At 41.5% G+C, this 27,965-nt stretch overlaps 4 protein-coding genes and 1 long non-coding RNA gene across 6 annotated transcripts; 3 read left to right on the forward strand and 2 right to left on the reverse strand.

The window, feature by feature from the left end:
- The first annotated feature begins 1,700 nt into the window (after window positions 1–1,700).
- On the forward strand, window positions 1,701–4,656 carry LOC111654482 (zona pellucida sperm-binding protein 3-like). Its single transcript, XM_023405524.1, has 8 exons — window positions 1,701–2,159; window positions 2,327–2,442; window positions 2,649–2,752; window positions 2,903–3,080; window positions 3,209–3,326; window positions 3,492–3,577; window positions 3,754–4,025; window positions 4,296–4,656. Exons 1-8 carry the CDS (start codon window positions 1,752–1,754, stop codon window positions 4,400–4,402), a joined length of 1,389 nt encoding a protein of 462 aa, XP_023261292.1. The 5' UTR covers window positions 1,701–1,751; the 3' UTR covers window positions 4,403–4,656.
- Window positions 4,657–7,514: 2,858 nt separating this feature from the next.
- arl14 (ADP-ribosylation factor-like 14) lies at window positions 7,515–8,368 on the reverse strand. The gene has a single exon (XM_023405413.2). The coding sequence runs from the start codon at window positions 8,228–8,230 to the stop codon at window positions 7,625–7,627; it is 606 nt and encodes a 201-aa protein (XP_023261181.1). The 5' UTR covers window positions 8,231–8,368; the 3' UTR covers window positions 7,515–7,624.
- A 533-nt stretch (window positions 8,369–8,901) lies between these two features.
- Window positions 8,902–12,661, forward strand: LOC147819162 (uncharacterized). The gene is made up of 3 exons (XR_015437200.1): window positions 8,902–9,066; window positions 10,433–10,564; window positions 12,332–12,661. It is a non-coding gene; the product is annotated as an uncharacterized LOC147819162 (long non-coding RNA).
- Window positions 12,662–13,546: 885 nt separating this feature from the next.
- On the reverse strand, window positions 13,547–22,940 carry ppm1la (protein phosphatase, Mg2+/Mn2+ dependent, 1La). Its single transcript, XM_023405474.2, has 4 exons — window positions 22,007–22,940; window positions 17,818–17,992; window positions 16,482–16,643; window positions 13,547–16,056 (listed from the first exon to the last, which is right to left on the reverse strand). The coding sequence occupies exons 1-4, from the start codon at window positions 22,403–22,405 to the stop codon at window positions 15,701–15,703; spliced, it is 1,092 nt and encodes a 363-aa protein (XP_023261242.1). The 5' UTR covers window positions 22,406–22,940; the 3' UTR covers window positions 13,547–15,700.
- A 1,874-nt stretch (window positions 22,941–24,814) lies between these two features.
- On the forward strand, window positions 24,815–27,540 carry otol1a (otolin 1a). Of its 2 annotated transcripts, XM_023405495.2 has the most exons (5): window positions 24,815–25,268; window positions 25,375–25,850; window positions 25,931–26,020; window positions 26,168–26,239; window positions 26,387–27,540. In XM_023405495.2, exons 2-5 carry the CDS (start codon window positions 25,397–25,399, stop codon window positions 27,280–27,282), a joined length of 1,512 nt encoding a protein of 503 aa, XP_023261263.1. In that variant the 5' UTR covers window positions 24,815–25,268; window positions 25,375–25,396; the 3' UTR covers window positions 27,283–27,540. The 2 variants fall into 2 exon arrangements, with proteins under 2 accessions (XP_023261263.1, XP_023261264.2); XM_023405496.2 differs by lacking the exon at window positions 24,815–25,268 and having other exon boundaries at window positions 25,315–25,850.
- The last annotated feature ends 425 nt before the right edge of the window (window positions 27,541–27,965 follow it).

A 27,965-nucleotide genomic window follows, 5' to 3' on the forward strand; every position in this document is an offset into this window, starting at 1 on the left:
CAGGGTTAATAATCAGCTTACTATCAGGTGACCATAATAAAGTCAGTAAAAAGACTTTTGATATTCAGAAGGATGTGAAAGTCATTCAAAGGATATTTACTGTGCGGTGTAGTATTTTGATTAAACTAATATTTAACATGCAGAGTTAGGGTTTGGGCTACACAAGGTCAGATTTAGGATTAGAGACAATAGAAATACAGCAGATAGTCAAGTGTCACTGTATTCAGCACATACTGCATGAAACGTTTATAAATAGCAAATAAATAATATGAAAGTTCAGATAAAGTTGTAAAGACTTAGTCAAGACTTTGCAGTGTTAACTTGTTCAGCTCAGTGCCCAACAGTGCCATCTGAAACTACACATTTTTATTGTGGGAATATTGTTTTGAAAGTGCACATAGGCTGTGTTAGTTATTCATAAATCCTTACTGAAAGTGAAATAAAGCTTTCAGTTTTATTTTCCGTCCGTACTGTGTTCAGTGGAACTGGCACAACTGAGATTTGTGGCTGCTGGGGTTGAGAGAGACCTATGACAGTCTTGCCACAGAAAAGTTGTGAGACAGTTAACTGAAGAGGTGGATCCGACTCAGAGAGACAGGAGAGAAATAATGAGTACAATGTACAAATATATATGATAATGCATTTGACATTTTTTTTCCTTCAAAAAAAAAGAAAAGAAAAGAAAAAAAAGAAAAAACATGCACAGGAAGAGGAAGTACTGTAGTCTTCCCCTCAGGCTGCATAGGGCTCCAACAACTTCCAAATACACTCAGTTGCCAGTTTATTAGGTACACCTAGCTAACCTGACTTGTATTGCATGATACTGACAGGTGTATCTATGTTCTGTCAACATTATTTATATCAGTGAGGATAGGACGAACGCAATACCAGCACCACAGAATGATCGTACATGAAAACCTTTCTAAAACAAAAAAAAGGACATTATAAACTTCATGAAGGTAGGCTTTATAGCAAAGTTGTTGAACTAAACTGCATTAGTTTTAACCAGGCATACATATATCCTATATAGGTTTACTGGTATAAACTGGCAACTGAGTGTGAGTAGGGAAGTTTATATCCTGACAGGTAAAATCCGGGGCAAATAAAGTTTTCAGGCTTGTAAGGCATGCTCAGCTACTCCTGTTATCATGTTATTATTTCAGATTATTAAATTAGTAATGTAGAAAATGCATGAGTATGATTGCCGGTACCCTGTTTCCAAGAAGAGTTGAAGTACATTTGTCACCTCTCTTTTTAAAATGTTATTAGCCTAAACCCTTGGGTGCTGTCTCAATTTAATGACTAAATAGACGGTAAGACGGTGACGCTGCCTAGGTCAGGGCAAAACCCCGAAGCACCAACAGACATTAGCTCAGTTACATTAAAAGGCATTAATCATTTTGCAGCTGATAGACTGAACCTATATGCGGTTGTAGTGCCACCTAGTGGAAAATTTAGCTCGTGGCACATATGTAGCTTAGCCTAAGAACCACACTAATGTACACATTTATAAAGTTATGTATATTATTAATTGGAGGCTATTGGTGAACTATTAATTAATTACGTAGACTAAAAACTGCTGATTAAGCTAAAACCTTTACGTTGACACACTTGATAGTAATCAGTCGAACCAGGTGTGTTTGTAGCCCAGTTCAAGTCAAATCAACGAAAATGACTTACACCTGTGGTGATATTTTCAGCGGTTGCAGCACCCCGTCACTCCTTCCACACCCGGATGTTCGAGCCCAACGATGGACCGAAACCTGCAAAGACGCTCTTCTTGGTGGATTATCGTCCTTATCTCAGTTTCTACACTCGCAGAAAGCCGGTTAGTGTACAGCCGAGGCTCCAGCACAGCAAACTCACGCACCCAGACCAGGACTCACGATAACATACAGCTCAGAGAGCCAGCGGTAAAACAGCAGCAAAGCGCAGAGCACAGCGTGCGACCTCAGCCTGTCGTGGTCAAGTGCCACCCGGACTCGATGGAGGTCGTGGTGCAGGCCGACATGTTTGATACAGGCCTTCAGGTGGACGGTACACATCTGCGCCTGGGCTCAGATTCACTAGCTGAGGAGAGTGCATGCAGAGCATTCCCGTCAGGAGTTGCTGAATTCACCATCCGGACCAACCTGATTGATTGTGACACTAAACTCTCAGTAAGCGATGTTTTGTTTGTATATGCAGCTCGAGTGTTGTTGTGGAAAGTCGTCGCTAAAATGTTTCACCTGTTTGTTTGGGTATTGTTAGAAAATTGGTTCAGCAAGTGTTATTGATTTTATTATTATGTAGAATATACTGAAAAACTTACAATATTCTTTTCCAGTCGACAAAAGAGAAGATTGTTTATTCTAATGTTCTGGTCTACTCACCGGAAGCTTCATCTGATGGCTTGCTTAGACTGGATGGAGCAGCAATTCCAGTTGAATGCCATTATGAAAAGTAAGTCATGTTTTGACACAATAGTGTGTGTGTGTGTGTGTGTGTGTGTGTGTGTGTGTGTGTGTGTGTGTGTGTGTGTGTGTGTGTGTGCTGTAGGATGCAGCTTCTTGGATTTTGATAGGATTATTTCTGCCTTCAGCCCTCATGGACAATTAAACAGCACTAAGAATTAATCTTGAAATATTGATGTGGCTGTGTATTTTCAGGAAATATGCTGTGGATATTGTTTCTCTGCATCCAACCTGGGTTCCTTTTGTCTCCAGGATCTCAGCTGAGGACCAAATAGATTTCAATCTGCGACTCATGACTGGTATTGAAAGGATGGCAGTGATAAAGCATCTTTTTTTTTTTTTTTTTTCTAGTCTGAGGAGTCTTATGTAACATATGAGTAATGCTTCACTTTGAAGGTGTCTGTTGTTTTCCATTTTGACAGGTGTGTTTATTTTTATCATTTTTGTAGATGACTGGCAGTTTGACAGGGGGTCTTATTCATACTTCTTGGGTGACCCCATTCATTTTGAAGTCTCTGCCGTCATTGGTAACCACATGCCCCTGCGAGTCTATGTTGACTACTGTGTTGCCACAGCAACTCCTGATGCAGAGACAACCTTAAGATATGACTTTATTGAACATTATGGGTAAGCACCACAAGCATATAAAACCATTTCCTCCTGCAACCATAAAAAACCAAAGTGCATCATTCTGGTTTTTGACATTTGTTTGAACTGCATTCCTAACATTTTGTCCTCCTTTGCTGCTATAACAGATGTCTTACTGATGCTTACCTGACAAACTCCATGTCCCGCTTCTTACCAAGAGTTGCGGAGCACAAGCTGAGATTTAAGCTAGATGCCTTCAGGTTTCACCAGGAGCCCAGGAACCAGGTCGGTTGCCTCTCCTGTCTATTTTTTTTTTTTTTTTTTTGCTGTCACATCTTCATCTTTGTGCATGCCTCTGTAAGATGTGCATTTGTTACATTGTTCTGTTCAGTATACATGAGACTTGAAGGAGGAATTTGATTGTATCTCACACTAATATCTCTCCTGTAGGTCTACATAACCTGCTACATGAAGGCTGTTCCGGTCACATTAACTGTCAGCTCACAAAACAGGGCCTGCTCTTTAATTGAGAACAGGTATTATATATTATTACTAATGATATAGCAGTTTTATAGTCAGCAGGGTCGGTATAGTGTCACAGTATTATCAAAAAATGAGTAAAGTTTTCCCTCCCTTGCATTTTTTGCTGGTCTCACAAATTTGAGAAGTGGGTTCCATTTATTGAAAAAAAAAAAATTCCCTCCTTGTCCAGATGGCGGTCAGTTGATGGGAATGACCAGGCATGTAGAAGCTGCAATATATCCCATCAGGTTGAGGAACCTCCCTCAACAGAAGCCCCTGCAACTACCATCAGCACAAAAGCCTGGTCCACCATGATTTCACAGGAAAGTTTAGTCCAGAGCGGAGATGAACAACATCCAGCCACATATATCCGTTTCCGTCCAGGAATGCAGCAGAGCCAACAAAACAAACCTCATCAATCTTCTGCTAGATTAATGAAGAGGGGAGCAGACAATAAAGCAGGTGAATACAACAGATATTACATATTCTGAATTCTTTCATTTTTTTTTTTGTTCTTTTTACATCAATCTACTGTATGTGCAATTGAGTAACTGCAATATAAATTTTTTGCATGTCATTCAGCCATAATAAACACAATAGATCTTTTAATTTGAAGGTTAATCTCGCTATCGACTGTCTTCTCCTTAATTATATTTGAATATACTAGTTCAATGCAGCTGAAAGAAACCCTTTCCCATTTTTAATGAGACCCCATGTGATTTGTTTTTTCAGAGAAAACTATGCAGCTGGGACCCCTTATTGTCCTCCCATCCAGCAAATTTGTAACAACACCAACAGATGCCAAAGTGGTGCTTTCACCAAAGAGCAACACCAACTGAGACTTGGGATAGCACACTGAGGGCTGTTGATTAAGAAAAAAAACAATGATTTCACTGCTGCCATGAACAGGACAAACATTTTTGGCACATGACAAACCCTGCAAATGCAGAGATTAATCTCGTCATTCTAGTCTCTTCTCATTTGAGTTTTTCCTGTCAACCATTTTCACAGGAACAGTATTTACCATTCTCCATGTACTTTAAGAGGTATTTTTTGTTACAGTGCTTGTCTTTTCCATACAAAAGTCAACCGCTTTTTTTTTTTTTTTTTTTTCAATAAATATTTTACCACATTAACTTGGGGCTTTTTGTCGCATCTACCTTGCAAGAACAGATGAACATCACAATTTTCCCCATTACTTGATATCTGATCTTTACAAAATCCAACATCCTGTAGTGGTTGGCCAAGAATTCAATATGGTTTAAAGCAAATAATTTAATTACTATTGGGTTTTAAGCACTCAGACTCATTAGGCCCATGCAACAGAAGTGGATGTCAAAAGGATGTGTTGTGTGTTTGTGTATTTTTACACATACACACAAGACATAACAGAGTGTATGCTTTTGAAATGCACTGTAAAGATTCTTCAAACATAATACTGGCTATTTTGAACCAAGGAGAAAGGCAGACATGCTATTAGGGAGCATTTCCCTCCATTATTACCCACAACCTACTCATCATGTAGTCACATAATTGATCAATCATTGTGAGGGTATATAATGGAACATAAAATGTTTGCGTTGCTGCAGCATCCAGTAAAATGATTAGTCACTGTTCTCTGTAGTATAGACCTACTTTTGAAATTGAATCAAAATTAGAGCCTTTTTGAACATTTTTGCTGACTTAACTGTTGCAGTCTACCCAATGAGAGTTTTAGCAAAAGTCCTTGTTGACAGCACTTTCCACTTGCAGCATCACATATACGAATCAGCACGAGTGGATGTAGACCAAACCATTGCAGCCTTTTAAGAGATGACCTGACTTGACCCCGGAATGTACACGAAGCCGTATTAATATTGCAAATGGAAATAGACCCTGTGTGCTCTTCCCTGCTGGAACATTTAAGATATTTGCGTTTCGTTGTGTCAGCACCTCGGACAGCACTCTTCATTGTTTTCCATAGAGGGTGGGCTGAGCGCTCTCCGTGGTCCTGAAACAACAACCCTGACTTCTCCCGGCCGCTTGTTTTAATGTCCCTTCCCCCCCGCCTTCATAATTAATCAGAGGTCATTTTTCAGTGCTTCCTACACGACTGGTCGATTTCCTGGGCGCCTGTTTACTTTCATATCAAATGAATAAGCCATTTGTGTCTATGATGTGTGTACTATTTTCTTGACGGCATCAATATATTCGCTAAGTGCATAATAAATCCTAGGCATTCTGAAATACACTTAGGAGTTAATGTTAAGCTTATTAGCATATTCATATGTTGCAGAGACAATTCGTGCAGATTCATCTGTCTGACTAACTCTAATTATAGGCTACGTCAGTGAATACTCTCTATATTCAATGTGCGCACATATCTATGTGATTGTTCGTTTCCCATCTTTTTTCCAATATTTTAATATGTCCTCTGTTCTTGCGGTGCGCTGATGATGGATCTGCGTCAGCATTACAACCAACGCATCTTTCATCGTATTATCCACAAGTGAATCGTCTCGCCCGCATCCTGTTTCCCAAGCGTTTTTATCCAGGTCCAGTGGATCGTTTCTCCCGTTTGAACAGAAAAGCGATGTTTTTCCACAGATGCCAAATGCTGGTGCTGTTTATCGTCTGTTTTCTTGTTCGCACAGTTGTTTATTCCATTCGAAAATGTGGACAGGTCCTTTGCCGGGATGACCAGGTCTGCTGCGTGCAGGGAAATGACACCACTACCAGCTGTTGCAAGCAATTCATGGACAAGACTTACTACAACATTGCCATGGTCACCCGGAAACTTTCTGGGATTCTTATTTTGCTGCTTCTCTTCGCTGTGGGATACTTTGTCCAGAGAGTGTTGTGTTCTAGGTCCAGGCAGCTCACCCCGCCACACAACGGACACCCAACTGTTACCACATCACAAGAACCGCTTGTGGAGCGCTGCACACCGGACAGCTTGATGGATCCAGCCCTAGATGCCCAGCTGCCCACATACGATGAATGCAAACGCTTGCCGACATATGAAGAGACGGTGCGGGATGGGAACAGGGGACGGCTGGAGTCTTCTATGGGACAAACTACATGAAGGGGACTACAGCAGTGTAGATCGACATTTGAGATTGTAATTTATATGATCAAAGTTGATATTTAAGAAACACCAAAAACAAACTGCCCAGGACATTGTCTGGTAGCCTGTTTTCCCTGCAGCCTGATGTATTCTTCTGTGAATACTTTCGACCTAATATTTTATCTTACGTTGCACTATTTCTTTCCAGAAATGTGTGGGCCAACGAGAGTCCAAGTTTTCTGTCATGTTCTTAAAAGGCACCCTTTATTAATGGCTTTGTTGTTGTTGATCACCCAATGTTTCACAGGTCAGTAACATAGCACTAATGAGACTACGTTTGGGGTTGCCAAGTCTCTTTGGCTGGTGTAGTATATGATGCTGCATCATGATACTTGCTCTGTTTTTTTGGCTCTTGAATTCATCGGGAATTATCTTGAAATAAAAACAATTTACAAACAACTTCTTATCATTTAGCACAACAGACTGGATGGAGTATTGTAAGAACCCCAATGATTTACACACAACCAAGAATCACTGCAGCTGTGCCAGTATGACCAAAACATACCTAAAAACGTATGCTTGTTTATTATAGCTCGCTGATACTGATGCTGTATCAGTGAGATGCTAAATTTAATGTACTTGCCCATGACTGTGTGAGATAATCGAATTCTGTTTAATAATTGAAAGAAGATATGCATACACCAATGAAAACATGTCTACAGTTACTTATTGTGTGTGTCGGGTACTCAGCAGTGGTTTTAATGCACCGTAATATACTTAATGGTATCTTGTGTTTCCTGTGGTGCCCATTAGAGTATGATAATATTTTTACGCATTACCCACATAACTGAGTGACTGTAGCCTATGCGCATAATAATCACTGCATAATGATCCAAAAGGCTGGGTCTCTTTAAATATGATTTATTGTTGGTATGGTTGTTAAGGGAGTAAAGATGTAGAACAACTTATTTCAATGTCAATGGTCTGGAAATAACACATTGCATCTAAATAAAACTTAATGTCTACTACTCGCTCTTAGGTAATGCACTGTTTCCTTGATGTTGTCTTTCATCGCCCCAGAGTGTGATGAGAGTTTGACCATTTGGACCACTTTTCTGAAGGCCTCTTCAATTCCAAATCCCGTCGATGCGGAACAAGGCTGAACGAACCAGTCCCGACCAGAGCAGATCTTCCCCAGGTGAAACCTGTCTTTGATTTCTGTGGCAGTCAGAGCACCGTTCACGTCCTGTTTGTTGGCGAGAATGATGAGTGGACGGTCCGGCAGCTGGTCACTCCTCAGCGTCTTCTCCAGCTCCCTTCGCGCTTCCCCGAGACGCTCTCTGTCAGAGCTGTCCACCACAAACACGACGGCTGCTACGTCCTGGTGGAAACTCTTCCAGTGCTCCCGCATCTTCCCCTGACCACCCACATCCCACACGGTTAAGGCAATGTTCTTCCTGTTCTTTCTCGCCTCGAGCATTTCCACGTTGAAGCCGATGGTAGGAACGGTGCTCACGCACGCGTTGTGTTTCAGTTTGTAGAGAAGAGTCGATTTTCCAGCGTTGTCCAGGCCTAGGAGGAGAACTTGGGCTTCAGGTTGCTTAGATCCTCGAAGGCCCATGGCGAGGTGGAAAGATAAAGATGATCAACTGAAGTGGTCACGTTATCCAGTACAGTTCTCTTTTGACGCAATGTTTGCTTAGTGCGTTGCCCAGAGTTTAATGGATAAGCCATTTGCTCCGTGCTGACTATAACTCAGGGCTCACCTATACGGTGCCACATCAGGGTCCAAAGTTTGTACCTGAGGACTTCCCTTGTTATGTGCTTGCCACTGTAAAAACCAATAGACCTGTTGTTCATCCATTTTTTAATGCAATGTGCTCAATATAAATTATAAAATGTTATCCGACATTTTACTGAAAAAGCTTATATTTTGCTACTTAAGTTATGGCTCTAATAATAATATTATTAATAATAACAACTTTATTTATATAGCACCTTTAAAAACAGAGTTTACAAAGTGCTTTGACAACAAAGTAAAAACATTAACAGGCAGGAGGCAATCTAACAACAGAAAGCCGGTCAGTGAGGCCAAACAAAAGCAGGACAGAAATGAGGTTAAGTTAAAAAAAAAAAAAAAAAAAAAAAGCAATTAAATAAATAAAAAAAAGTTGGGTTTTAGGAAGTGATTTAAAAGAAGTCACTGACTCTGCTACTGTATTAAGGCTCTGACCTCCTGCGTGTGTATCATTTAGGGGGCATGTTATTTACCTGCAGGAAATGACGTATGCACCCTGCATTCAGTTTGCGGTAGTGTAAAAAAAAGTGGAGAGATTTTGAGTTAGTGTGCCTGCATTAGCCAACAGTTAAGTCTAGCGTTTACCCGTGACAACTGATGATCTTCTTCTCCTGTGTGCTCCAGTTGTGATACTCTGAGTACTGAGTTAATGACGTGAAGTAAGTGTCTGTCGCTCTCTGTTACGTCACGTAATATATTGTTAAGTTTCACCTGGTTAAGTTTCCCCACGTGCGTGTGCACAGCGTGATGAGGGGTATTTCCGTCATTATCACAATCCTGTAAGTGACTGGAGAAAGTATAAGTTGGCTGTTGTCATTTTTTACACCATTGAGGTGAATTAGTAGCGTCATGTTGCTGGGACGGGTTGGTAATGTCTCTGCGTTGTGTGTACGCCATTGTGTAATTCCCTGTTTGACCAGCGGGTGTCGCCATTGTACTATACAACCTGGTTCATTATAAAATGTTTGTTTATTTCTCTGAATATGATCATATTCTCATTTGTATATTGTAACTCTGGGTCACTATTTATATTATATTCTTACTCTTTGTAACCCTAAGGGGCTGCTATGTTAAAGGAAGGCCTTACCCTGCGTATTCATATAGTTTGTATCAGAATGAGTATTAGTAGTGTATTTGGTAAACATATATAAATATGGAGATTTCTTTAATAATGTTTTACAGTAGTTGCTCTATGACCTGTTGCTGTTAAGATAGCGGTTTTATCCCCAAATGAATCAGTACCTACTGTTTGTAAAATAAGAAACCAGCCTTTTCTACAAGTTAGCTAATCCAGTTCAATATGGCTTATTTTCAGACTAAGTATAACCTACTATACTTAGTGCTGGCTGGTTTCTCTGTGTTTGTTACAGTCAGGCTCACATGTGAAGAGGTATCTGGTCTTGGTGAGGCACCCCATACAAATGAAATAATTATATAATTATTAAAACGGAATATCGTCTACAGAGTCCATCAGCAGAATTCAGAGGTTTACAGTTTTCTGTCTGTCCAGCAGCATCAAAACGAAGTTGTGTAAATGTACAAACACAGCCACAACAGCTAACTACGACAGCCACAAATTAAATACTGAACTACCATTCTGATCAAGTCTCCATGCTGCAGTCTGCAGACCAGCATACTTTCAGTCTGTCATATATGATCTGATGTTGGGGTTTGATTCATTTAAAATGTATTCTGTTCCAACTGCTTGAGGACGACACCGTCAGTTCTGTGAAGAACTAGCTGAAGATCCAGAGTTCTGAATAAAGTTTATCCACAATGCTTAGAGAGTCAGAGGGAGGATGAGGAGATTTTGGATACAGAATGACTACGATTCTCACACATTTGTATCAGATCTATGAATTCTTCCTGGCTGAAAACAGTCAGAAACTGTTCACAATTGATATGTAGAGGAGATTTCATAGAGAGGGAAAAATAAATACCATCTTGATGTGATCTGAAAGTTTACATTTATGAGGTTTATTGTCATTTCTCCTCACTGAGTACATTTCATGTTTGTTCATTCAGGAACTATAGAGCTGCAGTGTGCTGACGTAAACTCAAATCTAAGCTGAAGGAGAAGTTCCAAAAGCAGGACACCCAACCCATCTGAAACAGATCGACACAGAGCTCCACATCCCAGAGGAAGGAACTGGAGAGGTCAGTGGTGAACATGAGGTCAGACAGATTAAAACAGCATCCAGGAAACCAGACAACCAATCGGATAAGACGACATCTTTAAACCCTCACCTGAGAGAAATGAATCAATCAAAACAATGATGACGATTGGTGTTGCTGGCATTTGGGGGGGGTGGGGGGGGGGTGGACTGCTGAAGAGCTGAATGTGCATGATGGAACTTGATTCAGACCTGTTTGGTGGGTCCACACACATTTCCAAATCTTCCTCCAGCCAGTGCAACTCCCAATTCAGAGATTTACACAAGTAGGCCCACAGTTTCCTCAAGTGGAATTGTAAGTTTATTGACAATAAATTATTTCTACAGTGAAATGTTTTAGTTGTATGAACCACCACTCTCACTACTGCTTGGAAACCCCATAACTACATACAATGTACAATTTAATGTTATTTCGTCTTGGTAGGTGGTGTACAGTGGCTTTTTAACTGTAGTCTCTAGTTTATGGATGTTTATATGTATTTAAGACAGTTGCATATTGCAGAACATTTATTGCTGCAGCTTTTGCAGATGTGCATGTACATGTATGACTATGGTGCACTGTGCCTTGTTTACATACAATGACATGCAGTGATTATTTACCTCAAATCCATTCTGACTCAGTTCCATCATTTTAATATTCACTTAAGTTTTTCCACAACACATTTGTCTCCTCAGTGTAAGTGACAATCAATAGGCAAACATGATGCAGCATAACAATAATAATAATAATAATGAAGAACAATATCGAGACATCACCAGCCAAAGAAAGAAATGTAGTTTCTCAGTGAACCAGCGCTGGCCTGCTCAGTATAAAGAAAATAAAGTGAGGTTTAAAGTTCTTTAATGTTCATTTCAACATACAAACAGTCCTCATACTATCACCGTGACATCCTCTCAAGATAAATAGTAAATGTCAGGTGGATGTTGTAATCCTCAGACGCAACATCACTTTCACCTAACCTTCTTAAAGTTTCTAGAGCTTATGAAAAACAAAAGCAACCATTAAAAATTCAGACATTAAGCTGCTGCGACACTTCAGTTATTCAAAGTAAGTCTTGGCACACATAAAGTCTTCACTCTCAAGGTGACCTCCAGCCTATCACATTCAGACTACCATCATCGTTTAAAAAACTGTTTGATTTAAAAACATTTCTTTGTGCAAAGCCCATTACACACATTAACAAAATGAATCCTAAAAAGGAAGACAAAGTCAAATAAAAAGGAAGGAAAAATAAATGAAGGTTGGTCAGCCAATGGAAGAGTGCAGGTTTCACTCTGTTTACAAACCACAATTCAGTGGTTTATGTTAACCCAGTACTGACCTATCCCAAGCTCCTGTCTTTCATTTGTTCTGCTCCACATTATTCTGCAAATACAAATAAAATTAGGTGTTTTCATTCTTATTAACACTTAGTGATTATCTCACAATCATGTTGAAAACAAGGCATGCGCATGACGCATGGTAGCCTACTCTTTACTTCCTCTCACCGTCTTCCAGTGCGACAGTGTCTCATACAGACTAACTCAATAAATATCAGTGATCAGTCCGTCCAACTCTTCCGTGTCGCTTAGACGATCCAAATCCACCTTGACGCGTGGAGGCGCAGCTCAGCGCAGGAACCCAAAAATCACCGGTTTCCTGCTGCTCGGGAGAAGCACGCACAAAGTGCATCCAATCACCGGGTGGTTGACTTAATTCCATCGATGAATTCGGTAGCATTTCACTTCAATCATTTATTTTTCTATCTAGATCTGGTCCACTTCTCTCCCGGCTTCACCCACACGCCGCCGGTTGGGTTATCCATCACGTACTCCAGACCCCCGGTGTCGCAGCGGCTTTGAGGCCAGGAATGGTGTGCTGACTTCTCCAGTGCCCGGCACGAGTGAAGATAGGCGGACTGACTGGTCACCTTCCTCTGTATGTGGACAACGGAGGCTGGAGTAGAACATGAGTCCATTCTCTGATACATGTCCACTGCGCCAAAGTGGTGGAAAATCACCCTGGCTTCTATGGAGGATTTGGAGCCGTGCTGTCCCATATTGTTACTTAAATTGAAAACAATCCAAGAAAAAAAACAAAGCAGAATTGTTTTATTCTTGCTCAGTTGGCTGAATGAAAACTTTCTTCCACTGCAGCCTGCGCTCACTTGCCTCACTTATAAAGTGCCAAATCCATATAAAATAGGATTAAGACTTCCCGTAAAGCTGTGGTGTGACGCACTTGACTTTATGGTCATTAGACACCTATTGCAATGCGGGTCTTGAGCATTTGGATCACTTCATGTCCGAGCTATTCTGAGTATCTCCACCTGGCACAGACTGTCACTAAACTCGGCGTCACCGAGCGCCTCCGAGCTGTCTCCGCCCCTCCAGAAGACTGCAGCTGGGGGCCAGTTGCTTTGCAGTGGCAGTGCAGAGCTATACGCCAAAGAGAGCTATTTTTGTTCCAGCAGAGGCATTTCAGAAACACGCAGAAGATGTCACGTGTTTTTCCATAACCTAACTCTGACCTCACCACCTCATTTGTTTGATGGTTGAGATTTAGGCTACAGCAAACAAGGATGTTGAGACCGGTGGTTGGTTGCCAGGACACAGCCGAATTAAGTCCCTGGAAAGGCCATAAAAAAGCAGAAGAAGAAAAAGAATCATTCCTCCGCATTTAGCTTATTCTTGTTGTGCCTTTGACAAAAGCACTTCAGACCTAACCACTCCAGGAGAGCTTTCCAATATGGCCAGCATCAGGTGTGAGTGTGCACTGCACCAAAACCTGTTGTGTGCAAAAAAAAAAAAAAGGTAGGCTATAGTGTCATACAAATGAAGAAGCAGTGGTCATAAATTGAATCAGATGAAATGATGAATAAATGATTGAACTTATGTCGTGAACATGCTGCACAGTCATAGGCCACTAGAGGCCAGAGTGAAACACAAGGCCTTTGTTATAAAAAAGACTAAAGGGGGAAATATATTTCAGATGAAAGAGCTTGTTTAATACAGATAATTTACATACAGAGTCTTTACACTTTTTTTTCTTTTTACACCGAGCATTAGCTCAACATGTGTGAATCATGAACTGCCTCTCAAATTAAAGTGATGGGTTTCTTGTTTTATTGTAAACTTCTGCTCATATACAGAAGGACAGAAAACTAAATATACAGAATACTGATTTGGCAATCTGCCAGACACAAACAAAAAATAATAAATAAGGCATTAGGTAAACTGTTAAATTAAAAAAAGGCTTCTTTCGACTGATGTAAAGGTCATGGTACACAGTGGTATAAAGTAGCTGAACTTAAAAACAGTAGTAAATCAAGTAGCTATGGTTTACTGTAACTTTCCTTGACAGGTTGTAGCTGTCGGTGACACCGGTCGTATTGCTTCAAGAGCATATCATATTTCTAGCTACTAGTATTCTGGCTGCGGCTGTACAGTTTGTGATGTGTCATCTCTGAGTCAGGTTCTCATGGCAGCAGAGGCGTGGAAGTCTGTTGTACCTCCTGTTTTATGTGCTTGCGGGTCAAAGGCAGCCACCAGTGTCCATTGATGCAAACGAACTTTGTTCATGAACATGGATAAGCCAAAGCACATGCCCTGATACAGATGGTGTAAAATCATTTTTGATGCAACAGTTAACATCAGCTCCATAAAATTGCGTTACCAAGAGGTGAAGGTCAGGAACTACATCAGGTTCTACATACATTAAAACCCTCTTGTATTACTGAGGATATACAGTGTTTACATTGGCTGATATGTAATAAGAATTTGCCATTCCAAAAAATAAACATCTGAAAAGTGCTTTTTTTTTTTTTTTTTTCAGAATTCTGTGTGTGTTTGTGTACATATGTGTGTGTTGAATGTTTAAGTGGTGGTCCACCCAAAATTTTGCTTTTGAGTACCACTCATGAAAGGTGGCTGTAAACGGCAGCTTCAGCCTTCAAAGACGAGAGTGGCTGTGCCAGTTTGGATGACGATGACAAAGCATTTCAAAAGTGATCATTCTCCAGAGCGGGAAAAACAAGAAAAGTTGATAATATTCACAGAAACTGTCGTAGCTCATTACACTTTGAGAAGGTTGCAGAATCATGTTGAGCATGTGAAGGGGCCGTTACATTTTCCAGTTACAAATATTCTTTGCTTATTCCATCTTTAAACAACGAATTATTAATTATATTTTTTAAAGTGGAACAGCAAAATTACTTTGAGAGGTTGTTAAAAGTATCCTCTTGTTCATTATCGCCTTAACTTAAAAGGTATCTTTAATTTAAAGACTTGTAAGCAGTGTGGCACCTCAAAATTAAAACAAAATTCAACCCCCAGAGCAGTAGAGGGAGCTGTGATATGTCAGACTCCTGCCATACTTTTTCCACTCTATTGAATGCAGCTGGATGATGAAGCTACAAATGATTAACAGCCACCTCTCAGTTCCACAGGGAATGAGTATTTGATACTTAAAAGTTAAATTTTGGGTGTAGAGTCACTTCAAGTTAGATAAAGGTATGGATCCACTGGAGTCTTTTTTTTTTTTTTTTTTCAGGTCAACAATGTGATACATTACATACATTATGTAAGAGCATCATCAAAATGCAGCAAGCAACGGTGGTCTTTGCAAATACATTTTTTGTAGCTTCCTGTAGTTGCACAGTAAGTTCTTGAGTAGGCACTAGTTTAAGCCTCCTCTGAAGAAGCCTCCAGTGGAGCTGTACCATTCATGTGCATGTACAGTAAACAGTAGTAAATCAATCACAGTCTAAAGAGTGCTGGTTAAGAGAAAACCCCTGTTTGGTGTCTGCTTGTCCTGCATTTATGCATCTCCACTGTTGGAGAACTTCTGTATTTTAATGTATTCATCATTAAGTTGGCAAATGGTTATTGGGTTTATATTGTGTTTACATGCCCTTATCTCAAGTCAGAAACCTACAAACAAAAGAAAACTTCATTGTTACATGTGTTTGTATGTATGTGTTTGTCTGTATGTGTGTGTGTATGCTTCTCAGAAGTACAGGCCTCAGTGTCTATACTTCATATTCTCTCAGTCCTCCATTGATAACATACTTGTTGCTCCATCCAGAGGATGGGGAAAATCATAGAAAACATTGATCACAATGTGAGCTCTTAACTTGACCTACTCCCCTGACTTGCTGCTCCCCCCAGCTCCACTTTTGAACTTCACCACCATTACGGTGATGTTGTCGGGACAGCCGCGGTAGAAGGACTGGAGGACGATGCTCTTGGCCCCGAAGTGAGGCTCATCCAGGCGCTCGCGGACGAACCGAACGGCCTCCTCGTTGCTGAAGGCGTCCCACAGTCCATCAGAAGCCAGGATCATGAACTCTGGCTGCAGTTTGTCCAGGTCAAAGGTCATGATATCAGGGTCGGGGATGACTACGTTGAGGTTTTTCAGCGGGTAGTCCCCTAGAGAGCGGGACATCGCCAGGATTCCCTGCACTCTCCAGGAGCCATTAAAACTGATGAAACCCCCTGGAAGTGAAGGTAAAAATGGAAAAGTTATTAATTAATTAGAGCTTAAGTGTCAGATGATGTGATAATGAGAAAAATGTGCTTGATGACTACTGGTGGGTTACTGAGTGTATGTTAATTGATCCACAAATGTACTTATGTTTGTCTGCTGTGTGAGTGTGACAAAGCACAAGCTGCGCCCAAGGGAGAAAACTACTCTTAATTGATCTGAGATAATGTGATAAATGCTAACTTGAGAAAATCCTTTAATCACACAGCTTAGGTCTCTCTTCATGACATTGTTAGCATGTTTAACACACTGCTGTTCCTAAATACACCATCAGATGGCAACCAAGGACCCCAAATTCAACCACAGGGAAGCGTCAGGTTGTGCATGTACATGCTGTGTATGCCTTATATTCTCGTGCTGTTGCTCTCTGATGTACCTGCCCTCTTGATCCTCTTGCGTTCTTTGAGCTGATATGGTTTGTGATCATGTGACAGTGCGACAGCGTTCCCATCTTTGTCACACAACACACCGCGAGAGTCTCCGACGTTGGCCACTGTGAGTTCTCTGTCTGAGAGCAGCGCCATTAGACATGTGGTTCCTGCACAGGAGATAGAAAGGGAAAGACAAAAAAAAAAAAAAAATGAAATGGAGGATAGATTTGAAAATTTTAGTAAATGTCCCACAAATGTGTTTACAATCCTGAATCAAATCTGGGTATAATATAGTTTAATTTAAACAGCTGGGGGTAATGGAAGCTTGGGTTTTACCACACATTTTTTTGCTACCACTTTGTCACACTAATTACATTACACTATTATATTTTTATTGATGTTTCACACTATAATAAATGCAGTGTACAGTCTTTACCTAAATTCTCAGGGCTCAAAGTATCACTACAATCTTCTATGATGGCATATAGGAATACCTCACCTTTATAATGCAATTTACAGATTTTTGGAGGAAAAGGCATTAAAGTGGTGCAACCTTCAAATGATAACAGAGTGGGACCACAGGTAAAGTGGTCAGTTGTAGGTCCAGCACAATGATTATAAAATGATGAAGTCACTCAGATAGAGAGCGAGAGAGAGTCATACAGTTTGTGTATTGTTTCTTGAGGTAGATGTATCAAATTCCACCAACTGATCAGACTGGACTCAAACTCTGAAATTTACGTCTGTGCAAAGAGTAACGTCTACACTATCAACGCGCAGCAGCATAATGTTACAACACTCACTCTATTCAGTCAGAATTACAAGTGAACTGCATAAAAGGAAACCATCACAGAAATAAATGTCAGCCGGGAAGCATTGTACTGAGAGGATATTATACAGGAAAGTGAGATTTTATTTGATAGCCAAGGTGCTGTGATGCACCATGTCCTTTAAGAGGCAGGCGGCATGAATGCCGAACGAATGAGCACTTGAAGGCATCACTTTAACATCGATCCTTTTACCGAGGCTTAGGAGACATGGCACAGAATGTTTTGTGCAATTGTTGAGTCTCAAAATGAAATAAATCACAATACATGTAAGTGCACTCAAAGGGACAAGTCATTTTCATTTCCCAAAAACAATTTTTCAAGGTTAAAGTAAAAAAGTTTTAAAGTAAAGATTTTCCAATTCTTCCTATTCTCCCTCTGTTGGCTCATAAACTGACCCCTTACCACACACACACACACACACACACACACACACACACACACACACACACACACACACACACACACACAGGCATTATATTCACTTCCCACCACTCTCCTCGCCCCTCCTGACCTGCTTCATCATGGTTGGCAGAGAGCTTGTCCAGCATCTCACGATCCACAGCCAGGATGCGCTGCTCGAGGATGCTGGTGTAAGAGAGGGCGCTGTCTCTCTTCTCTCTCTCAAAGGCCTGCAGCTGCTGCTTCAGGGACTCGGGCAGGTGGGCCTTCACATAGTCCGCTGCAGCCTGGGAGATGGAGGACAGAGAATCAAGCTTGACTCTGCTGATGGTCAGTAATTTATAGACAACTGCATGAGGGCTGACAGCTTGTATGTGGCCAGATTATTATGCCAAATTATAAGAGTTGCTGCGCTGATCAATATTTTTCACGTATAATGTAAGTTGTCACTCATAATGATCAAGCCACAGAAACTTATCACCCAGCTCTGCAGTACACCTCAGCTACAAGGAAACTTTAACATCTTTCAGCTTTTTGTTTTGGTTTTTCAGGCACCAACAGCACTGTTTTCAGCCACAGCAGGCAGCTGTTTTAAGTGGGAAACGTTAGCGACTAGCTGGTGAACACAGTAAAGCATTTAACTAAAAGGACGATGATTATTGGACTTATAAACATGCTATTCGTTATAGCAACTTTGTAAGGTGTTTATATGTATGTGTTTATATGTCTGTCAAAATGTTGTGTTCACAGCTTGCTGCTGCCCCCAATAGCCCAAACAACTTGAGAATGTGCTGCTTTACAGAAACAAAGTTATTTTTGGTGCTTTAATTTTGTACTAAGTTGAGAAAACCTGTTCTTATACATATACAGTAACTGGCTGCACTGTATTACACACATACATTTCATCACATTTATTAATTATACTAAGTCCGACAGGTCACCATAATATCGTAAATTAGTTACTTATTAAATCTTTCCCCCCCTGTGGCTGCCAAGTAATATGTTCCAATACTACTCCAATTTAGAGGAGTGCTTTTTTCATTACATAAAGCAGGTGCTCGGTGTTGAATTATTGAACAACCCCCTCCTTCTCCTCCTGCCCTTACTTATCTGCTTCTTCTCTCATTTTTTCTGCCAACATTTCCATTATGCTAATGCTGTCGAGTGAAATGTAAAATGGGAAAATATTTTTTACCAGCTTAATGTCCTGGTAGATACAGACAACATATTTCATATTCACATTTCCGATGGAAATTCGGACACTTGGGGCCGTTCAAACTGCATACTTCGCTGTAGCGGCGTGATTTAGCAGTTCTACAGCACAAGTATGTGTGTACACAAATTCAATTTTCAAGTTTTTAGTTTTTACTCTACTTTACTTTTCACAGATAACGTTGCATTTTAGTTTTAAATACCTGAGAAAAGATAAACGGCCGATATCTCTGAACATGTGGCGCAACATTTCATCTTTTAGCCTCTATGCTGCATCTTATTCATAGGCAACTAAAACTGCCTGTGTTTACATCAATGCAGCAATCACAGTTTACCACAAATGAGATTTGAATTGACAACCACTATAATTCTACTCAAAATGTTTATCATGAAGTACTTGGAATTGGAAGTAAAATACAACAAAGGAACCTGCACATGAAATATTATGAGAGATCGAGACATTCATAATGATCAGTAGAATAAAGCCATCTCTTCCTGCTGCCCCCCATCCCCCTCTCATTCCCTGCTGGACAAGTGTACTCATTCATTTAGTTAATTGGAGAGAGAGGCACACAGTGAGCCGTGATCAGGAAGAGAGCTTCAAGTATAAATTTCCATTTGCAGTAAACAGCTGAAAATGCCAGGGTCTGTGCAATAATCCGCACACAAGACTCAAATAATGTTCACTCTGAGGATTTAATGAGTGAATGTGAGGTTGATTAACTAGTATTTGGGATGTCTTATTGATTTTGCTGCTTTATTAAATCCTGTTTGCCCCTCGAGTCAGTGCATAACTATAAAATTCAATTTTATACCGAAAAGCAGTGGAGTGTGACGGCCTGTTTAAGTTGTAACCTACTCACAGTTTCTGCTTCAACAGCAAATAGTGTCAGGGAATCAAGTTAAAAGAGGAGCGGCAGCTTGTGCTGACTTTTATGATTCTCAGGCATAACTCACTGCCTTGATAAAACTACAAAAAAAACAAAAAAACAGAGACTTGTTTGAGAAATTTCCTGCATATTTTCAGTGCCAGAACAAACTGCACTGCCAGACACAGCCTGTTTTATCTGCCCATATTTGCTTTGGCAACATCGCTTCATTTAATATAGTCAATGTGTTTGTGTGTGTGTGTGTGTGTGTGTGTGTGTGTGTGTGTGTGTGTGCGTGCGTGCGTACGTGCGTGCGTGCGTGCGTGCGTGCGTGCGTGCGTGTGTGTGTGTGTGTGTGTGTGCTTGCTTACGGTTGTGCCAAATTGCATAAAAAAACACTGGCAAATAAACGTTCTAAGATATTTACACATGCAGTAGATTTCCCGACGACAACATTAGCACTGAGATTCCCAGAAGAACATTAGACTCATCACCAATATACTGTTATAATGCATTTACTTGTTGCATTTGCTTCATTTTCAGACTGTGAACTGTGTTTATAACTGAGTATGTTTCCATATATCAGGAAGTGGTCTATTTATTGACGCTAATAACTCTATAATGGCTGGAGTCCATGTCAAAGTGACCTCATTCTTTTTGACTCCAAAAATCCTACTGAAAGATAAAAGGATGATTATAAAGCATAAAAAAGATAAGGGAATAGGGCAAACAAAAAAAAACACATTTTAATCTAGAGACAAATTTGAAGACAGAAATGGAAGAACACAGGTGGCAGAAGAGAGAGAGTGGAAAAAACGAAGTAAGAGCGGGAGACGTTGCAACAGACAGGAAGGATAAATATTTGTATATGGGATAGGAAAAGACAGTTCACTCTCTGTTTATCTGTTGTCTCCCTCTCTCTATCACTGAACACAACCCAGCAGCAGCTCTTGCACCTATTTTTTTTTTTTTTTTTTAAACTGACCAGGCAGCAGTTCCCAGAGTATTTTTCTGTGTAATACTATGAATATATATATATGGATATGGATGCATATCATGTCTGATACAGGGATGAATGATGTGGTGTGACTTGATATTAGATCAGCAGGAGATCATCTGGTTCAGAGCTCCCAGCTGTGAGTCACGCCGATTTCATTTTCATTTATGAATGTTTATGGTTACAAACAGCTCACAGAGACATTACCCCTTATGCTACAGGCAAATCGGAGTTGTTGGATATTGGAAGTTTATAAATCTGCTTAATGTTGAAGTTACATATAACACTTTTTCAAAAAAGGTTCTTAGTTAAACTGCAGCAACTGTCTTTACTCAAGACAAATAAATCTCCTGGAGTCAATGAAACAATGGCTTTTATTTGACTCCCCTTGGGTTTGCATGTGATAAAATATTTGTTAAATTTAAAAAAAAATAAAAAATAAAAAGATGTCACAGAGGAGGACCAGGTCTCTAATCATGAAACTTAGCCAGTATCATTCAGTGAAATGTGTCCTGTACAAGAACCTGAGGGGGACAGCTGTGATGGTGTGACAGATGGTGTCCAAGACAGCCATGAGAAACCACTGACCCCTTGACAACTGCAATGAGACGAGGAGAGACAGACAAAACCTACACACATCACTAAGCCTGGTGAAAACACACACACACACACACACACACACACACACACAAGCTCTTTGTGATGAATCCTAAGTCAACTCCCTGACTGGCAGTGGGATGGAGGAGGTGTTTACACAAAGGAATACAGGGCAGGCGTGGGGAGGGGGACTGCTGTATTTGAAAACGGGGTGAGGATGTAACGAGTAAGACAAGTGCTGCATGCCTCTGCCCCAATTCAAAAAATTGTGTTCCTATTGAAACCTGCTTTTCTGTGATGCTCAACGGATAGTGTTATTTATGTTGCCGCATTATAGCAATTAATGTTCCTATAAGATCTAATATTCTTTGAGCAATAATTTATAATTGTGTCATGACACAGCATATCCTTAAATTATATGCAAACATTAAAGTAAGTCTTTTTGAATTTGGCTCTAATAGCAGTAAGAGGAATGATCGTGTGCATCCCCCAGTAACCTCCCTGTCTGTCTGAATTAAAGTGATGCTGACTATTTGAGCAGCGGCAGGTATCTGAGTCGAAACAAAATGCAGTGTGATACAATACAGTATACAGGGCCTGTGTGTAACCGCTCCCTCCCAGCTTACCTCTCCACCGTGACCGTCAAATATCCCGAAAATGGACGGATGAGTCTTGTTGGCGATGTCGGTGAGTACCTCGAAGCGGTCCTCCATGTGATCTCTCCTCCCCTGTATGGAGTACACGGCTACGTTGTTGTTCTTGAACTCCCAGGTTTTGGAGAACTCTGCGTCCAGGACACTGAGGCCTCCCAGCCGGTCATTCTGCATCATCTCCGCCACTTTCCCCTTCACCATCTTCACGGCGTCCCGACTGGACTTGACGATGGTTTTCACCTCGTCGGTGTGGAAGAAATAACTCCACAGCGCCAGACTGATGCACAACAGAAACAATGTCTCAGGCCTGAGGAGAAAATAGCGCATGATCCGACCCAGAAGAGACAAGAGCGTCATTGTGTCTCCTATCATCACACGCAACCAAGCTGTGGTCTGTCTCTCTCCCCTTTTGCACAATTCACTCCATCCGCTCAGCGGAACTATGAAGAAATCGATTCACTACCACGATGTCCGACCAGGACTGAATCTCAACATTTACAGAGCTCCTCGGGGGCCTGTCTTCTCTACTCCGAACGCATTTACGCACTGTGCACAGACACCGCGGCCGAGAAGCGCAGGACAAAAGCGGACGAGAAACCCTCATTGACTCGGCCCGATGTCTTGGTCCTATCCTCGGCTCCCTGAACAGCTGCAAGAGGATTCTCCGAGTTGAGCCGATCTCCCACAGCCCATTGTAAGATGACGGATTTTTTGGGTTAAACCCACCCTGGAGAGAGACATGGGAGTCACCGGGGGGCGATAGTTGACTATGTGACTTGGAGGTGTCCTCCTTTTTCCGCCAATGACCCCGTTTCTTCTCTGGGATATGAGTCTGCTCAGTCTCCGCATCAACATAGCATTTTTTGCACACACACCTCCATTCTTTAGCTGTGTCAAACCACCAAGGACGAGTCAGAACAAAATGGGAAGTCAGCTGTGGTTGTCGCAATAAAGCAACACAAAGCAAGCGTTGTACATGGGTCCACAGTGAAGGGTATTGCATGTCAGGGCTTTATTTTGAAAGTCCTTAACGGAGGTGATTGATTTAATAGTGGCCAACTTGACGTTGCTCATTCTTTAAATGCGGTCCACGCTGACAAGAGTGCGCAGCTGCTAACTCATACGATGCACAAGCGAAACATTGGATCCAATGGCGGTGGCTGCGGAAACAAATGATGATGTCATCCAGTATAATGTTACATATCATGGTCGTATTAACCAGATGCATTTTTACTCCATAGGTCACCTCTGTGTAAGAGGTGAACAAACTAGGCTACTGCATTACAGTATCTATCTACATTTATCTATCTGCTCACTTTTTATGAACAATGAATGTCAATGAATAGAAAAGAATAGAATAGAATAGAATCTGTACTTGAAGATACACACACATAAGGTAACAACAATATATAGGCAACAAACTTTGAATAAAAAAAGTCACAATAATAACAAATAATTGATTATATTATAGGCTATTATTGCCCAATAATTCATGTAAGACTAGGCCTTTGTTTAGATGTTGGATAGAATAGTCACTGTACTGAACAAACACTGACCCCTGGTGGCTCTCTGGGGTAATACACTTCTGGTAGTTCCATCAGTCACAGTCAGCTGACGTGTTTAGTTAAGCTTTATTCATTCATAAACAAAGCAGTCAACACACACACACACACACACACACACACACACACACACACACACACATCCAGACACACACACACACACACACACACACAGTAGTTGAAACAGTCAACAAAGGGAGTGGGTGTCTCTAACCTAAGTTTTTCTACAGGTCATAGTAAGTGTATCCAGTGGTGTATGGGAAGTGACAGCATGAGCATACAAATTATCGCCGTAATCCAGTGTAGATAAAGTGTGGATAGTATGATTTTTTGAATATATTTTGAAAGGTGGCCAGTGTTAGAATCAAATTTTGATTTTTTACTTCTTGTGTTCAACCTAAGTTTTGTAGGACAAACAGTTATCTAACCAAATTCCCAGAATACTTACTGTATTAGATTTTCTTGAAGAGTACAGATAGGAATAGCAACACCAAAGCATCATAGCATATTTGTATATTGTGTGAACTGTTGGGTCTCTCTTTATAATATGGTAAGATGATATAAGATGAGATAATTTATGTTATGATTTTGTGCTTTACAAATAAAATTGAATGGAATTATGTCCTTGTTTACGTGTAAATAGTTGTGAAATATTTTAACAACGGCTGTCCTAAATAGCATTCTCATGTGACTAAACCTTAATGATTTTAGTTTGTTCTTGTATTTCTAATGTTCCCTTGTTTACAGCACAGGTTACAGAAAACATGTTTTATAATAGAGCAGCGTATTCCCTCAGTTTGAACGGACATATTCAGGATACATCTTCAGCTACACAATCGTAGATGTCCATAGTGACTTAATCTGCCTTTCTGTGTGCCACTTTTTTGATGTTCATCTCTCCTTGTCATATTTTGTGTGGAATCTTGGCGCCCAAACATGAGTCATTTAGAGTTAATGTCAGAGGTTGAAACTGCACCCAACACACAAGTCTGAGACATGTGACACTTGGTTCAGTGGGGCCAGTTTTCCATGAGGTTTACTGGGTTTACTTGGCTTTTTGGGTTTGTTAGATCAAGGCGGTCGATGGTTGGATCAATGTTGCCACGCCACCTGTTTTGGGACATTGATCCCTCTCCCACTGGGTCCATGGTGATCCATTTTCTGCTTTGAGGTTCTGCCAAAAGGTGTGATCACTACAAAGTGTTGTCCTCGGTAACTCTCATATGTGATGTTATCTATTACCGACAAGGTGTGAGTTTGTGCGTGTAAACGGGATGCGTATGTACACGTTTTGTGAATGTGTGTCTGTGTTCGTAACTTTAGATTTTCTCGTGTTTGTGTACAAAGCAAGCGTGTGTGTGTGTGTGTGTGTGTGGACACCGCCATAGCAGTCTAGGCACTGCCGGACCCTGGAATCATATCCCATATCACAAAGAATAAAGTCTTACCTTGTATATAACCTCCTTTATTTCACATCCCTCAGGAGTCACGTAATCTGTTCTTTCCAGCCCACCTACCTCCTAATAACCCCTGCTGTTTCAGCCCTTTGTTCTCTCATTGGCTTGATGATGCGGTATTTGGGGTACTGAGGGCAATATAAGGAAGAAGGTAAGCTGCATCAATCACTAGTTGGAGGGGATGGAGTGAAAAGTCCACACCATCAACATAAGCAGGTAAGACGCATTGTAGACAAACTATGTTGCAGTATTAGATCTTTTCCAAAGTGATGCACCTATTTTGTCTGCTGCCTCCAAACCTCCACTCCCGTTTTATTCACAGATCATTGTTCCAAGCTTTCAGCATGCCTTCCCTTCACCTTATCTTCCTCTCCGCCCTCCTTGTGGTCCTGATGGCCGTGCTAACCTCCAGTGCCAGATCCACACGCTGGCCCAAACCTCAGAGCACCAAGAAGCCCCCCCGAGCTGGGAGCGGCGGCGGAGGTGGAGGATTTGTACGAACCACCACCACGACCGCGCCCCCTCCCAGCAGCCTGCACACAGATGAGACGACTGAGGTTATGATGGACGCTTACTCCTCGTCCCCAACAGACAGCACCACCTACTCCAGCGACACTTACCCCACTGCGTTCCTCACGGATCCCATGGCGCCCCCTGGGAACACCCCTGGAAACTATACCCTCGACTACAATGAATGTTTCTTCAACTTCTGTGAGTGCTGTCCACCAGAGAGAGGCCCCGTAGGACCCAGGGGAGAGAGAGGGCCACCAGGACAGTCAGGAGAGAGGGGCCCTCCAGGTAACGGATTATTATTTTCATGAAAATCACTTTTAAGTTATCAAAATCTGCCCTTCTTCCTAGTCTTCTCTGCTTTCCAGGGATGCCAGGAGAAAAGGGAGAAACAGGTCCAAGAGGACTTCCAGGACCAGCCGGACTACCTGGAGCCAATGGGCTCAATGGCGACATAGGTACAAGGAGGCTTAAGAGCAAGAGAGTTATTGAATGTCTCTCTGTTTCCCTTTCTTTATTTCTTTCTCCTTTTTTGCAAAATGCTTTTTTGTACAAGTACTTTGTGGATGTCATTTTCTACGCTTTATTTATTAAAACTACCATAGGTGAAAAAGGTGATCAAGGATCTGGGGGTCTTCCTGGTATCCCCGGGGTCCCAGGAAAACCAGGAGAAAAAGGTATGTAGCTTTCAATGAGAACATCAGAAGAAATTGTATAGGCTTACATTTGACCAAATCTGTTTCAATCACACTGAGTTAGACTCAAATAAATACATCCTTTGCAAATGACTTCTTATGCGAATATAACCACTCCACATACTACAGGTGATCCAGGCCCCAGAGGAGAGAAAGGTGAACGTGGCTTCAGTGGTTTGAAAGGGGACCCGGGAGAGAGAGGCGAGCCTGGCCTGAATGGGACTAAGGGCAGCACTGGGCGAGATGGGCTTATGGGTCCCCCAGGGATAGTTGGGACAAAGGGTCAGAAAGGTGAAAAAGGACTTCCAGGCGAGTGTTTACCGGGTGAGAAAGGAGAGAAAGGGGATGTGGGTGAAGGTGGGTCCCCTGGTCTGAGAGGCGAGATGGGCCCACCGGGAATGAATGGAACTGATGGTAGAAAGGGAGAGAGAGGAGAGCAAGGGCCTTCAGGAGGGAAGGGGGATACTGGGGTGAGAGGGCCGCCAGGATCTCCAGGTTTGAGGGGTATGGCAGGGCTGAGAGGGGAAAGGGGGCCAAAAGGTGGGCGTGGGCCTCGGGGGCCTAAAGGCTCACCAGGTGAAAGTGTGGAGCAGGTTCGCTCTGCCTTCAGTGTGGGCTTGTTCCCCAGCAGGTCCTTCCCTCCGCCCGGTGTACCTGTGAAGTTTGATAAGGTGTTTTACAATGGGGAGGGGCACTGGGACCCATCACTCAACAAGTTCAATGTCACGTACCCGGGGGTTTACTTATTCACTTACCACATCACTGTGCGCAACCGGCCTGTGCGTGCTGCCCTGGTGGTTAATGGGATGCGGAAGCTGCGAACTCGGGATTCTCTGTACGGCCAAGACATCGATCAGGCGTCCAACCTCGCGCTGCTGCAGCTGAATGACGGCGACCAGGTGTGGCTGGAGACGCTGAGAGACTGGAATGGAATTTACTCCAGCAGTGAGGATGACAGCACTTTTTCCGGCTTCTTGCTTTACCCAGGCTCAAACAACAAACCTACTGGTATAGAAAACCTTTGAACTACAACCTTTGACCTTGAATGAGCTCTGATTTTAACTTCTTGCAGACTCTGCGTAACCTTCCGCCTATTGCACTGCTCTGTCAAATTAACGTGAGTCAGCTGAACGCTGCTGTTTCAGTATCTGCCTTCTGTTGCTAATCAAACCAAATGCTTTGCTTGCCTTGCTGTATTTGGAGATGGATGAGGCTTGATTATACTGCTGTATGCAACACTTCATTTCTTTTTAACAATGCATTAAAAATGACTCCGCTTGAAATGAATGACTGTTGAGTTTTATTTACTTAGAAACAGAAGTAGAAGCTAATTTTTAAGCTATTAGTCACTACAGTGAGGGTAGATAAGCTCTGTATCAGTGAGGCCAATACAAATTTTGAAATAATTGAAGTTAATGATACATAATTGCACTTGTTTCCCACTAGAGGGTGTAAGGTGCTCAAGTTTTGTGAAGAAGCACCAAAGATACTGTTTTATGCAGGCACCAGACAGAGTATTGGTAATAAAAAAGGATGCAAACAAAGAATAAGAAGCTGATATCAAGATGTTGAATAAATGAGAGATTCTGAGAGACAACAATTGCATAAAAATCAAAAGCAGGACTTTCTTCTCTTGTACTGCTGATATCATTCACATAGCAGGATGACAAAGATAAATCTCGTGGACTTTCATACATCACTTCTCTTA

The sequence above is a fragment of the Seriola lalandi genome, unplaced genomic scaffold, assembly GCF_002814215.2.
Source record: "Seriola lalandi dorsalis isolate HSWRI2012SDOR001 ecotype SW California unplaced genomic scaffold, Sedor1 jcf7180002054277, whole genome shotgun sequence".
NCBI lineage: Eukaryota > Metazoa > Chordata > Actinopteri > Carangiformes > Carangidae > Seriola > Seriola lalandi.